We start from the raw sequence: 14,607 nt of genomic DNA, 5'->3' as shown, positions 1-14,607 counted from the left end.
GATGCATCAACTGCTGAACCTCAGCCAAGTGTCACCGCCCAAAGCGGCCAGAAGCAAATAAAGCAGGACAACAACATCACGTGCATCAATTCAATTTAACAGCTTGAAAATGCTTGGGAATTACATTTCAGCACCTGAAGATGCAAAGGTTTAAATGTAAATATGGAAATAGTTATCCTCATGTCAAGAAATAAACAGAGATCCATCAATACCTCCAGGTACTCAGGTGCTGATAGAGCATGGAGTTATTCATAATTTAGCCGAACCAGTGGGATTCTTCAGTCATCAGTTGTGTGTCATATTTACAAGTTCCACAACATCATGAAAATAAACCATTAAAATAATAGAAAATCATAGAATGCTTTGAGTTGGAAGGAAGTTCATCCAATTCCAACCCTTCTGCTATAGGCAGGGACACCTCCCAATAGACCAAATTGCTCACAGCTCCATCCAGCCTGGCCTTCAATGCTTCCAGGGAGGGGATATTCACAGCCGCATTGGGCAATCCATTCCAGTGTCTCACCATCCTCACACTAAAGAATTTCTTCCTGATATCTAGTCTAAATCTCCCCTATTCCAGTTTAAAATCATTTCTTGTCACTACCCGTCCTTATAAAAAGTTACAAAAACTTATAAAAATCAGCCATCAGTTTCCTAAGGAGATGCTCTGAGCTGGAAAAAGGGGAAGAAATGAGAAAAAGAGTGAATTTTGGCAGAACTGCCATCGCAATTCATACCATAACCTGTATCAGAGCCAATATACCATATCTCAGCTTTGCTCTATTGGTAAAGCCCTTCCCAGATACCACACCCATGCAGGCCTACATTTACCCACACATAGAACAGAATAGCACTGACAGAGGCTCTGAAACAACAACATCATCAGCAAATCTCTCAGAAATCCTCACAGCTGCCCATTAAAATTGTACAAGAGCAAAGGTCTCCAAGCTGGACTCCATCACAGCAATCATGGGCAGCAAGTTGAAGGATGCACACTGGGGCAGCATGGGGTAATGCCCACTCCATCCCTTGACCCCATTTCCAGCTGTAAGAGCACCAGGCATGAAGCCTCTTAAAGTCAGGGAGGGACCCATAACCTTTGAAAAGCATCGCATCAGGCACACAATGAATGCCAGGCGTTGGGAGCATCTCTCCAAGCCCTGTTCATCCCATAAAGATTCAGCATTGAAAGAACTCAACAGGGTGTGAGGTACATTTCATGCTATTTGGGGATCATGGTGCACTAATAAACCCCAGTGAGTAAAATAATTACAACCAATGAAAGCTGCTCCTGAACAAATTTCACCCATATTAGGATTTGATCCACAATGGCTCAGGTTTTCCAGGCAGCCTCAGAGACTATATAAAAACACATATCTCCATACCTCCAATCCAATTCTTACTCTCCTCTCTGAACTCGGTAAGTTTTTTGCCTGTTTTTATTTCTAATTAGCTAAATGTTTTCTTGCTGATGCTTTCAGTTTGCATCTGAATCTGCAGAAATGCTGCAATGAGAAATAAGTTGGCTGCTTCCTCTGAAAAACTTAAGCTCTTTCCTATTTGTAGGCACAGATAGAGGCATTTGAAGCCAAGCCTGAGATTTACAGAACCTCCCTCTGTTTGGGATGTGGTGATCTGGCAATGTTAGTACCTTTAATCTGCTTTGAAAATCCTGAATTCTACATTTCTGCTGTATTAGAGAGCACTGATTTCAGTAATTTGAGCAACTCTGCGGGCAGCTGACCTCTACCATAGTAACCAATCTGGCTTAGGTGATTTCTACAATGCCACAGAGGCTTTGCTGTTCTGTTTGTTTTACAAACACAGGGAGTACCTGCTCTCAGATTGCAGCAGGAAGATGCTGACCCAGCTTCCTGCAGCCTCCCAGCTCTGCTGATCCCTCTGCAAACAAATTGCACTGGTGGGACCTGACCCTCAGAGCTTTGTTCTCAGGGCAGCCCTGTCTGGCTGCAAACACAGCTGCCACCGCCTTGCAACATGCAGACGCCCAAGTGTCATTTGCTAGCGCTGAGCAAAGCTGATTTGCAGTCAGATTTTGAGTTTTAATTAGGAAATCTGAGGTCTCAGCAGTTTCCCCCCTGTGTTTGGACACCTCATGCCTTCCAGGTGTGAAAGAGGCAGGTCTGATGGCCCACGTTAGGCAATGCCTCTGCCTCCAGGAATTGAGCAGGGCAGCACTGCGTGCTCCACAGCTATGAGCAGACCTTCACGATTCCTGCAGCCCTTTGGTCCCCAGCTCCTACTGAGCAAACTCAGGAGAGAAAGAGCAGGAGATAGCAGAGCTGGGAGAGCAACCACACAGCTGCATCCTGGGATGGAGTTACATTTGACTTTTTAGTTATCTGAGACATGGGCAGCTTGAGCCAGGTTTCAAAAGTTGCTTTTTCTCTAATGAACAGGCACCTAAAAAGAGCTCCTACCACATTGCCCTGATGATCTTCCAAGCTGCAATTCAAATTAGTAAAGCAAATACTTTGACTTTACCTAGTACTAGCAGAAAGCAATTCTGGCTTCATTTGAAGCAGCTGGAAAGCAAATAGCCTTCACTACATGAGGTGAGAACCTCAGCACCAACCCTAGCTATGCTGTTGCTTCAGTAGCAGAAATATGCAGGTCACTTGGCAGCTGAGCCCCAGACTGCCCTTCCAGCAATAATAGCTGCCTACTTCATCTGTTGCTATTAAATAACGTGATTTAAATGCCAGGCTGTGCAGTTTCTGCTACAGAATGAGAGCTGAGAATCAGAGCAGCAAACTCCAACAACATAAAAGACATCAGACAGAAGCAGCAATCTGCAGGGAATTAATCTGCCTTTATCTCCTGCCGTACTTTTTAGATTCACCTCCAATCCAGGACTATGTCCTACTGGTACCAATACAAGCAGCAGTGCTTCATCCCTGGTGGAGCGAAGAACATCACACCAGCGTTCACACAGTGCCACAGCCCTGGCGTGGTGAAGTCAGTGCCATGCACATCTTGTGCTTCCAGGGATGCCAAGCAGTGCACTACCAGGAGGATGGTGCAGAGCAGCCCTAAGTGCCCCACACCGTGCACATCCAGCTGCGTGGAGAAGCACGTGGTGGAGGGACACTCTTCCTCCTACAGCCACCAGTCTGCTGATGGGTGCAACATGATGTTCTCCCAGCCCCACAGGCAGCACCTGTGCATGCCACACTGCAGGCAGGTGGGTGTTATGGAACGCCCTCAGGTGTGTGCTCCAGTCCACGTGGGTCAGCACAACTCATACCCTTGTTCATACCAGTGGTCTGACAGCTACCACTACCACTGTGGGCAGAACTAAGCTCCAGAGGTGCCCACCCCACCACTGAAGAGCAAGATGGATGAAGAACAAGACGCAGACCCACATCCAAGCTCAGCACAGCTTCCAGACGTGCAGCTCATTCCTTGCTGCAGCCACTGGCTTGTGGATAGCCCCAGAACCTCACAATCACCCCACTCCATGTTATATTCTCATAGCTTTGTATCTACAGCCTTCTACCATCTCCATTGCATCCACATCTCAGCTTTTCTGCAATTGCTGGTATAAAGGATACGTGAGCTTCACTCCAGGCATTGTCACTCACACAAATGGCAGTGCATCCTCAGAGCAGCATCAACTATAGCCCAATGCCAATACCAACCAGGTCCTTCTGTTCTAGCACTGTTAAATACACATTTCTTCCTGCTTTCAAGTCTGCTCCACAGGAGATGTTGTAAAAGAGAAACTGCGCATGAGTGCTGTGCTTTGTTATGTATGCAACAAGCAAAAATACAACTCATCAACTGATGAAAAACAGGATTCTGCTTTCAAGCCAAGGGGATGCACTGCGTGAAGCAACTCTCTCCTGAAGCACTGCCTGCTTAAATATCCATCTCCAATGTAGCACCTCAATAAATGGAAGTTCTTGCCTTATTTTCTACTGTATATATGCAATGCATAATAAAGTATCTACTGCATCAAACTGCCCACTCTATTTTTACTCCCCACCTCTAACTCAGCTGCCTCCAAGCAGACAATCCCCCAGCTGTACTGCAGTGTTGGGGGGATGAGCACTGCTTCCACTTGTGCTGGTAACACTGGGATCTCAGAACAGCTCACAATAAAACCTGACTCAGCTGTATGATGACTAACAATTAAACCAGCAGCAAATGCTGAGATTAAACCCAAGAGCCACGTGTCAGGGCTCTGCTCTGAACCCTGGGCCATGCTGTTTGATGTGGCATGAAATTAAGCTATTTGTAAATTGAGGTCATGTGACACCAAACACCAATAATCCCATTTAGATTTGCCCCCAACCATTAATTCTGAATTTGGAAATGAACTCCAGAAGTTCACCTTCCATCATTCAGGGAACGTTTGGGGAACACAGATGCACACTCCATCACAGCACAGCAGCCAAAAGCTCAGCACAAAACACAGCAAGGATGCATCTTTAAAGAGGAAACAGCTTGAAGAAGTAAAGGCAGGGTGATTGTCTTGGAGCTGAAAACTCAGAAAGAGCAGTTCCAAAGCAGCACAATTTCCCCAGAGTCAGCAGAGCTGAGGATGACTTAAGCCTTCTCCAAATCTGCCGACCAGGAGAGCAATAATAACCAAGCTGCACTCCCCACCAAGCAGCCCAGGGGCATCTCTCTAATGTGGTGCATTCAAAAGAGGGCAAAGTGCAGAGGTGGTACCCAGAGAGGGGAGAGCTCTCTCCTGCTCACGAAAGCAGCACATCAGCACACTAAGCACAGAACAGAGGAGTCCTTCTGCACCCCGCCTACGACAGCACAGAGCATCGCCTGCATGGCTTTTCACCCCCACTACAGCCAGGCTTTAGGGGGTTACAGCACAGCAGTCAGCTGGAGAGATTCTTCATTTAGGAGCTTTCTGCTCCTAAACATTCTCTCCACCACTTGCATGGAAATTTAGACGCTTCCCATCCCCCAGCTCTGAGCCCCACCACTTCTGGAGAACAGCACTGCACTGCACTGGAAGCACACACAGTTTCTATTTAAATGCTCCCAAGCTATACAGCTGTCTGCTTTTTCAATAAGCTGGGCGGCAACCACCGTGGTTTGTTTGTTTTTTTTTAATTATTTCTTATTAAAAGCCAAAGGTGTGAGAAATTAGGAAGGCATTAAAGTGTCTCTGCCATTCAGGAATGGATACCTACAAATGAACAATCTATGGAGGCAGACAGACCCATGACTCTGGTTAAGCCCACATTGGGTTAAGTCCAACATACCTGACAGACCCAGCCCAAGGACACCCACAGGTATCGGGTCACAGAGCCCTGACCCAAACTGTCCATTGGATGAGGAGGGGCAGAGGGACAACCCCAGACAGGCAGCTCCCTGTACACCCCCAGATCCACAGTCATATTACATCTTAGAATGGCCTGGGTTGAAAAGGACCACGATGACCATCAGTTCCAACCCCCTGCTGTGTGCAGATCGCCAACTACCAGCCCAGGCTGCCCAGAGCCACATCCAGCCTGGCCTTGAATGCCTGCAGGGATGGGGCATCCACAACCTCCTTGGGCAACCTGTTCCAGTGCCTCACCACCCTCTGTATGAAAAACTTCCTCCTAATATCCAACCTAAACCTCTCCTGTCTCATTTTAAAACCATTCCCCCTTGTCTTACCACCATCCACCCTCACTCCCGACCAGCTCTCACCAGCCAGCACCGACTGCCCAAAACCTTTCATTTATCATGGTCTCAAGCATGGCATTCATTTATCACCATTTTTCAAACACTTTCACGTAATCTTCGGGCTCCATTAGCTAGCAAGGTACAGCAGCTGCATGCTTTGTTTTAATGACAGGAGCAACCCCAGTGCAATCCCAGCTGTGCCCTCCTGTGGGCACCGCCAGCCCCTGCAGCTCCCGCAGCACTTCCAGCAGTGACAGAGCCATGAGCTGTCCATTTGCAACGAGCCGAGTTGCACTTCGAGAGGATGCTACAACTCGAGGCTTTAAAACACTTCGGGATGCCACAGAAGTAATGAGTAGAGAAAATATTATCTAGGAGACTGCAGTACATACAGGCTGTAAGGCTGCTTCAGCTGGACATAGCAGCAAAATCCTTCGTAGCAGTGCACAACACAGTTTAAAGCCATCCAAAATCCATCTATTTCCCTAAGCAAGAACTTTGTAGCATACCAATAGTCGTTCCACAGTGAGGCTGCAGGACATAGCTGCTTCTTGGCTTCATTCCTTCCTTTGCAGATCCATCCTCCAAGAGGAGAAAAGAGGAGACGTCAGAATGGTGGTTCTGTTTGGTGGGTGCCCTCATCATTGAGCAATGAGCTACGAGCAGCTGGGGACAATGCAGCTCCAGATAAACACAGGGGTTTGGATTTAGTGGTTTATTGGGCCTATCAGGTGGTAGTGAAGTGGGCACTGCTGAATCTCTAACGTTGGGCTTTGTTCAGAGATCCGTATTTTTCTGTTCACAATTCTTGTTACTACAGAAGCTGGATGGGAATCTGTTATGGTTTTACTGGTGATGTAGCAGGTTTGGGTTTGTAGAAGCTCATTATGAACAGCTTCCAGAGCATCAGCCTTGGGCTATTCTACATTATTAATCACTATCAGAAGTGGGAATTTGGGGGGATTGCAGACCCTGTGACTTTTGAGAAGAGTGATTTCAAACATTTGAGTGAAGGGAATGAGCTGAGAATACTTTCCCCCTCCTATCCACTATAGAAATCCATTTATATGGTTCATCTCCTCCTCCACAGCAAAATTGCACTATAAAAAGGTTTCCCATTTCCTTGAAGCTGCCTGTTTCAGAGTACTTCTGTCTAGAGAAACAAGCAGCTAAGTTGTCAAGTACAAGAAATAGCTCCAAAGGAGTTGAGAGGCTGTGGGGTCATCTTAGCAGAAGGGGCTTTTCCCATTAATGGCATTAAGTCTGTTACCTTCTCACTATTTGCTGTTCTTGACCATCCTCAATGCTTACCTCAGAGACCAGCTGAGCACCAAGTTTAAGCCCCAGATTCCCCCAGAAAACCCCATTTTCCTCTCGCTTTTTGATGGAGGAGCATTAAAATAATTAAATTCATCCTTTTAAAAACATGGTGAATGTCCTCTTTGGAGACATTCAAAATCAGGGTGGATGGGGCTCCAAGCAATCTGACAGAGCTGTAGCTGTTCCTCTTTGTTGCAGGGGAGTTGGACCTGATGACCTTTTAGGGTCCCTTCCTACTCAAACTACTCTATGATTCTATGACTTCAAGTCAGGAAGCACTGGAACAGCCCGTGACGGCTCCGGCATTGCAGCGAGCACCGCCCCATGGAGCCCTGCCCCAAGGAGCCCTACAGGGCTGCTCCCATCTGAACATCCCGGAGCTCCAATCGCGATCCTGGAGCACCGCCCCGCGGTGGAGGAACGCGCTCCGCACACCGCGGATCGCTCCGCAGAGAGCTGCTGCTCTCCAGGGACCTCTGCAGGGCGCAGAGCCCGAATTCTCCGAACCAAACAGGCGTCCTTCCACCTACATCGCTGATACCGTTTCCGTTCCCCATTGTGAAGAGAGCCGCGACGTTGCCTAAGGTGTTTGGGGCGATTAAAGAATGAGGTGGGCGTGAGAAGGCTGAGCGGTGCAGAGCGATGCGCCCTGCTGTTGAAATTGCAAGTTGCTGCACTGCTGGCAGCCCCCTGACTGAAGGCAGTGATAAAGTGATGCAACGCTGCAGCAGCAGCGATGTAGAAAAGCAGGTCTGTGAGGCTGGGATGTGGTGTTGGCTCGCCCATGACTAAGTGGTGTGATGGAGAAATGGGGACAGCTTTAAAAGGAAAGAAGTGGTAAACCTGTTCCACAGAATCACAGAATGGCCCAGGTTGGAAGGGACCTCAAGGATCATGAATCTCCAACCCCCCTCACACAGGCAGGGCCACCAACCTCCACATTCAATACTAGACCAGGCTGCCCAGGGCCCCATCCAATCCGGCCTTGAACACCCCCAGGGACAGCTTTCAGCTGCAGAGGGCAAATGCCACATCTCCCTCAGATGTGGGGATTGCAGACCCTGTGAGATTCCTCATCCAAATGTGCCAACTCCTTCCTGCTCCAAAGGGAGCAAGGATTTGACATGACTTTCTGGGATTGCTTACAGAGCTGTTTTACCATTGGTTGTGTCTGCCTTTCTTACCACAGCCTCATCTTGGGGGATGTTAGTGGCAGAGAGGAGCTCTGAGTGGAGAAAATCCTTGGAGAGGGTCCCCTGTGTTGGCCACATTCCTCTCTCCAACTGTCCTCGTTCCTATTGGACCAACTGCTGTTGATCTCATCTGAAAACCCGTGAAAAGCCTGTGGGGTGTTCCCAGGCAAATAAGCTAACTGTCGGATATGACCACTGATGATAATGAACGGAGCAATTAAGACTTTTCTTTCGATGACTGTAATTTAATGGGCTGGCACAAACCAGTTGAATAATATGGGAAGGAAGCTGCATTTGTGTCATAGGTAAAAACTGGGCAGATGACCCACTAAAGAGCTGGGTGGGTCATACAAATAGGCAGCAATGCAGCCCGACTTGTCAGGTGGGGAGCAGCTCCTTCCCAGGGGGATAGTCCTGAGCAAAGTCATCATCACCACGTGTCCATGAGGGGCACTGAAATGAGGTTGGCCCTGACGCACTCAGAGTGCTGCTGGGAGACAAATGACACGTTCCCTCCTGGCATCTCAGAAATGCTCCTGTTGCCTTTTGGAAGGGAAGGAGTGAAGATGAGAGCAATGCCCACTGTTGGAGAGGTGCCACGGGGAGCAGCCGTTGCCTCAGTGACAACAAGCATCCTCCAACTGAGGCCTATGGGATGCTGTGCGTGGGGTCCATGAAACTGCTTGTAGGGGCAGAAGGTTTGGGCAAAGCAGGATAAAGTATTTGCTCCAATCCTCAGAGCTGCAGAGAGTGAAACAAGGTAGACACACACAGGTTTCTTGTTCCCTTTGCTGTTCTCCTTCAAAAGATCCTGAGAGGTTGAATTAACGATGGTAAGAACTGCTTGCTTGGGCTTACAGGGGAACATCAGAATTACCTCCTACAAGGGATCTGTGCTGTTCAAATAAGCTGAAAATGTACAAAGGCTCTTCTCACATTGCTATAACTTCGGAGTAGGTTCATTAAAACAAAGGGCTTGAAGATATTTCTTGTGCAAAGCACCAACAGGATGGGCAGCACCGAGCACTTCCCATGAACACTGTGTCACGTACCTCTGAGCCACAGTGCTGAGTTGGATGAGTTGGTAACCTCCAGCAAGAGCATCCCATAATTGCCTGGCAAACCACATTTTCCCACAATTCCCTGGCAAACCACATTTTCCCACAATTCCCTAGCAAACCACGTTTTCTCTTACGGCTGGGGCAGGAAGCTCAGTATGACAGGTGACATCCCTGCCATGGGGCTCTGGGGTGGGTGTGGGCTGGTGATCTCAATCTGTGTCTCTTCCCCCATCTATTAACAGGAGGAAATTGGTCTTTTAAATTGGTCTTTTTCTACCCAAGAAGGCAGCAATAGTCCTGGGGTGTCTCTGGTCACCATTTAATACATCCAATGGGCTCATTTGACTGGAAGTGGGAGTGTACAAACCACATGGAAGAAGGCAGGTGGCAGCTCATTTCTGTGGGATTTCGGTTGCTTTATGCCCATGCTCTGCTGCCTTCTGTGCAAGAAAACCAAGAATGAGCTTTCAGAAACCAGGGGGTGCTTCCTACAATGCAGACTGGCACGGGGTCCATTGCTGTGCCCCTCCTGAGCCTCACTCCATCTCACTGTGGGCACCGAGCATGGGAACGGCAGTGATGGAGCCTGGGTTGACAATTCCCCTTGGTATACACCATGGAGTCTCGGTTGACATTTCCCTTCATGCTCCAACTTTCCTGCCATTACCAAATTGCTCAGCGATGAGACCGTGGGTGTGATAAGAGATCTGCGTACTTAACTCAGCAGGGCTGTTTCTCAATCTTCACTTATCCTTTTTTGCTTTATCTTTTGCTATCTCCCTTTGGTAGACTCCTCTCTAGGTTGAGGCTTGTCTTGATATGCCAGAGCAAGACATGCAGCCCTGTGTATGAATTTTGCTGCGCTTTCTCAAAATTGCTAGATGTTTAGTTATTTAAAACAATAATCTGTTTATCCATGCTGCCATTTCTTACCACCTGCAGCAAACATTGTCTGAAAAAAGATGAAACACTCAGAAAAATGAAGGAAGGGGGGGAAGGCGAGGGAAGGAGGGAAAATGGAAGGAGGGAAGGAAGAAAGAAGGGAAGGGAGGAGGGAAGGGAAGAAGGGAAGGAGGGAGGAAGGGAGGGGGAATGAAGGACAAAGGAAGGAAGGAAGGAAGGAAGGAAGGAAGGAAGGAAGGAAGAAGGAAGGAAGGAAGGAAGGAAGGAAGGAAGGAAGGAAGGAAGGAAGGAAGGAAGGAAGGAAGGAAGGAAAAGAAAAAGAGCTTTCTTTTGTTTGGTAAAGCATTTATCCTATGATCTAGGTTTGTCTGAGTTTGATATAGGTACAAAGAACAGTACAGCACTTCAATATATAGGGGCCAAAAGCCTTGGGAGGGAATCACTTCTTTGTATACAGCAGAATAGCATCCAAACACACTCACTACCAAAGCAGCTGTTAGAAGCACTTTGGCCTAAAGGACGTTGCTTTGACACAGACACTGTGAGATGCTATGCTGTGAGCTGTGTTAGCACAAACTTTGCTTTGTGCCACCACAGAGCTGTGGTGCTGCTGCTGTAGGGCAGTCCCAAGCCATCCCATTTTGTAACCCCATTCCATATTGATAATTTCCCAATGGGCTTCAGACAAAGGAGGAACCAGGATGCAGGAAAGGGGGAAATCAAAAACAGGGTGTGCCCACGGCTTTCATGTATGTGGCAAACAGCAGGAAGCAGAGAAAAGTGAAATAAGGGAAGAACCCATGGCTGGAGTGCTGGATTGCCAAAGCCACTCTATATTGTTGGGGAAAGTCGTTGGGGTACGCCGACCTCATCATTACCTTCCACCATCATCACATTCCTTGACAGTGACACAGAGCACACTCTGTGTTTAAATGAGAAGGTTTACAGAAAGAGCCTAAGCCACAATCCTGAGCTGTTAAATGCAACAGGAAGAAAAAAGAGCAATTTCTCTGTGGATTGTCCTGAGGGGAGAGCTACAGTGAGGAGGGCAAAGGTTCGGAAGCTCTGATCCCCAAAATAGAAGCAGAATGCAAGAAGTGAAGTAAGAGACACTTCCAGCTTAGAAATAATGCCTCCTCTGAGTCTTGCACCCAGCTGGCAAGAGGATGGAGCAGCAAAGGCAGGCTGCACCTTGTCTGCAGACAGGGAGTGAGGAAACAGGCAGGAAAAGGAAGCAGTGCTTTGGGAAGGAGAACACCCTTTGCTCAGCAGAGCTGGATCCGTGTCTTCAGGCCCAGGTGCTGATGGCATGAAAGCAGCAGCTGTCACCTCAAGCAGCACGTGGCATTGTCCTGGCATTGCCTTGTTATTGCTGAGGAGTACCAAGCCCAAGTAGCTTTCAGCAATGTGTGTTCCCAGGCAAGCAACGCATGTTCCCAGGGATGTTACCATGCTGTGGTGGTCCTGCATGCTGCCCAGGATGTAAGGTTGGCTATAAACCCCACGCTGACCCTGCTGCATGCCATGAGGATGGTGCAGATCACAGCTACATGGTGCATAAATGGCTATTTATTAAATGTTTTCTATATTTACTCAGTGAGGGAGAGAAGCTGAGGTCTTTGGGTAGAGACAGAGGAAAAAGTGTCCTCAACTCTCCCATTCCTTGCTCGATCTTCCTCCTTACCCACCACCCTGCAACGTGCAAAAAGCACAGCTGGGGGAATTAAACAAAGAATCTGAGGTGTTCAGACTGCTGCATCTGCTGCCCTTCCTCCAGCAGCACGTCAGGACGGATATGAGGATCACACCTCTTGCATCACCCACACAGAGGATGTAATCAGGAGATACTGAGAAAAGCATCATGAAAGCACATAAACCTCGGTGGCAATTATACTCCACCCTCCTGTGACAACTGCAGGAGCTACAGACTGTGCTTCACAGCACAAGCATTGTTCTCTGGGATCTCTGTATTAAATCATGTGGAGGGAAAGCTCTGGCATCCACAAGCCTCTGTGATGTGGCTTTATTGCACTAAAGAGGGTTTTATCTGCAGGGGGTGAGCACTGCACTGAGATTTTCAAGCTCTGGTTTAAGTCTCAGGTTTGAGGCTTTCCCAAATCACTCCTTTCCATGTGTGAAATGGGAGAAGAATTCTGCTTTGTCTGATTCTCAACCTCTGGTACTCAGACTTTGGGAAAAGGGATCTGCAGTAACTGAAGGAGCAGTTGGTTGGAAGCAAAAATGCTTTTATAGCAGATTAAGACCTCCGATAGCTTGGCTGGAGCTGAGGCTCACCTTAGAGCTCTTCAGTTAATGTGAGCATCTCGCTTTGCTCCTGAAATTCAGGAACACAGTGCCAAACTCTGATTTCTTGCTATCCTTATCAGCTTGGGAATACTCATGTTTTACTGCTGGCAATAGCTCCTGTAACCAACTGGCAGTGTGTCAGAACCTCTGTGTTGCCTTCACCCACCCCACCAAGCCAATAAGCCTCATCTAGAGCAACCAAGCCAAGCTGTGTTATGCCCTGCTCCCCAGGACATGTCCGTACATCCCAGGACTCATCTATTATGTGCCAGAACATGCTAAACCTCTTACTACTGCTTCCTGACTGTTCTTTATCTCAGCGGAGATAAACACACTGTTCCAGATATGCTAAATACATAGTACAACCACGGCCTTTAATTTGGCTTTCAGACAAACAGTGCATCCCTTGACATCTATCTTCCCTGCCCTACTTCCCTCCCTGGTCCGTGCCACTAAATGGCTTTGGTATCACTGCTATTGTGTCTCCTTCACATTGTATTTGTCCAAGTAAGTGAAAACTCAGGCTAGCTGACAGTATTCCAAAAGGTTTCCTGTACAGAGCCTTTAACAGAGCCCATGTGCTGCAGAGAGGGTCCCTTATCACCACTGCATTGCCTCCTGGTATGGTGGCTGTGAGGCCAGTGTGCCATGGAAGCTGATGGGTAGTGCTGCCAAGCATGAAGATGAGGTATGGCTGAGACCTCGTGCTCCAGGGCAGGAAATGCAAGGAGGCAGCAAACAGGGAGGCACCTCGAGATGATGGTGGCATGTATCTCTCCATGGAGACAGGGCTCTGAAACAACAAAGCAAGACAGAGCTGCCCCAGCCAGCTCTGAGAGAAAGATCCTTCCAGTGCTTGACTGGAGCTGCAGGGTTTTGTTGGAGGTATGCTGCTGTTCTTTGTAATCATTCCAGTTTGGCAGAGGAACCTACAAAAAATGATGCTCTCCTTGTAAGAAGAGCTTTCCCTATTCTCACATGCTCCCAAGAGTTTTCAGTAGAGTGATGACTAAATATGCCCACTGAATATAGAACACCCAATACAGTCATGCCTCATTTCAAGGCTGCTCCTCTTCTGTCATGGTCACCCAGCAGAAGAGTCACTGCCCAGAGCATCCCTTTGCCGTTGTGAATATAACTATCAGTTATCACAGCAGTGAAATGGCTCTCGGACTCTCTTTAGCACTAAAATTGTGTAAGCTGGCCATGTCTTGTTAACAGCCCCAGGCACTAGCTAGGTAAAAACATTGGGAAGTACCAATGAAGTTTTAACAATCCACCCCCCAAGGGAAAACAATTGACCATGCTCTGCTCTCGTGCCAAGCTCTCTACAAGCCAGCGTGGTAAAAGAAGGGTCCACATGAAGACCACCTCACTGCTCCTTTGGCTGTTGGGCCTTTTTTCCCTCTGTTACTCTGGAGGTCAATATTTTCAAAGCTATAGAGCACCTGGAGCCTCCTGGGTTACCTTCATCCTCTGGCTTGTTTTGTCTTCTGGAAAGCTCAGGCTCATGGGACTGTAGACAGTGTGCAACCCTGACACTATACCGTGGGTTGTTAATATGCTCCAATCAAGCTTCCACTTGCAACACAAAATAATAACACAGTAGAGTCAAGTCTGAGTGTTCAGAAACATGTTCTCAAATGAAAGATACATAATCTATGCCTATAAAAAGTAAAGTTCCTCTTTTTTTCCCCTCACATTTTTCATTCTGGAAATGTTGGACCTGTGTGGAGGGTGAATGTGAAAGTAAATCCCTTTTTTTTTTTTTTACTGGAAATCCATAAACACATCCACTTTTCTCAGTTTCTTCACTCTACTTAGAATAGGTGGAGCCACACAGTGACTTTGACATAACTGAAAACAAAAGAGGTGGCGGAAGGGAGATATCAATCAAAATTATGCCCAGTAAATGGGTAGTTGTGATTGGGTTTGGTGGATAAATAAATCAATCACTGTTTCCTTGGAAGAGTATAAAAACTGAAGCACATCAGGTTTCCTCACTCCATTGGATTTCCTTCAGCTCGTTCGTGCCGTGGGACACGGTAAGGCACCTCATGCTACTGATGGAAACTCATTTTCTGATTAGCCTTGGAATGCTCAACTGGGAGAGGTGGGAGTAAAAGTGGCTTTGGGATGTCATGATTAAAAAATTTCTCCTT

At 47.6% G+C, this 14,607-nt stretch overlaps 1 protein-coding gene across 1 annotated transcript; it reads left to right on the top strand.

Moving 5' to 3' along the window:
• The first annotated feature begins 1,342 nt into the window (after nucleotides 1-1,342).
• On the top strand, nucleotides 1,343-3,983 carry LOC146542681 (uncharacterized). Its single transcript, XM_085209849.1, has 2 exons — nucleotides 1,343-1,420; nucleotides 2,858-3,983. Exon 2 carries the CDS (start codon nucleotides 2,879-2,881, stop codon nucleotides 3,320-3,322), a length of 444 nt encoding a protein of 147 aa, XP_085065975.1. The 5' UTR covers nucleotides 1,343-1,420; nucleotides 2,858-2,878; the 3' UTR covers nucleotides 3,323-3,983.
• The last annotated feature ends 10,624 nt before the right edge of the window (nucleotides 3,984-14,607 follow it).

The sequence above is a fragment of the Meleagris gallopavo genome, chromosome 27, assembly GCF_905368555.1.
Source record: "Meleagris gallopavo chromosome 27, MGAL_WU_HG_1.1, whole genome shotgun sequence".
NCBI lineage: Eukaryota > Metazoa > Chordata > Aves > Galliformes > Phasianidae > Meleagris > Meleagris gallopavo.
This window is presented reverse-complemented; position numbering and strand designations above follow the sequence as displayed.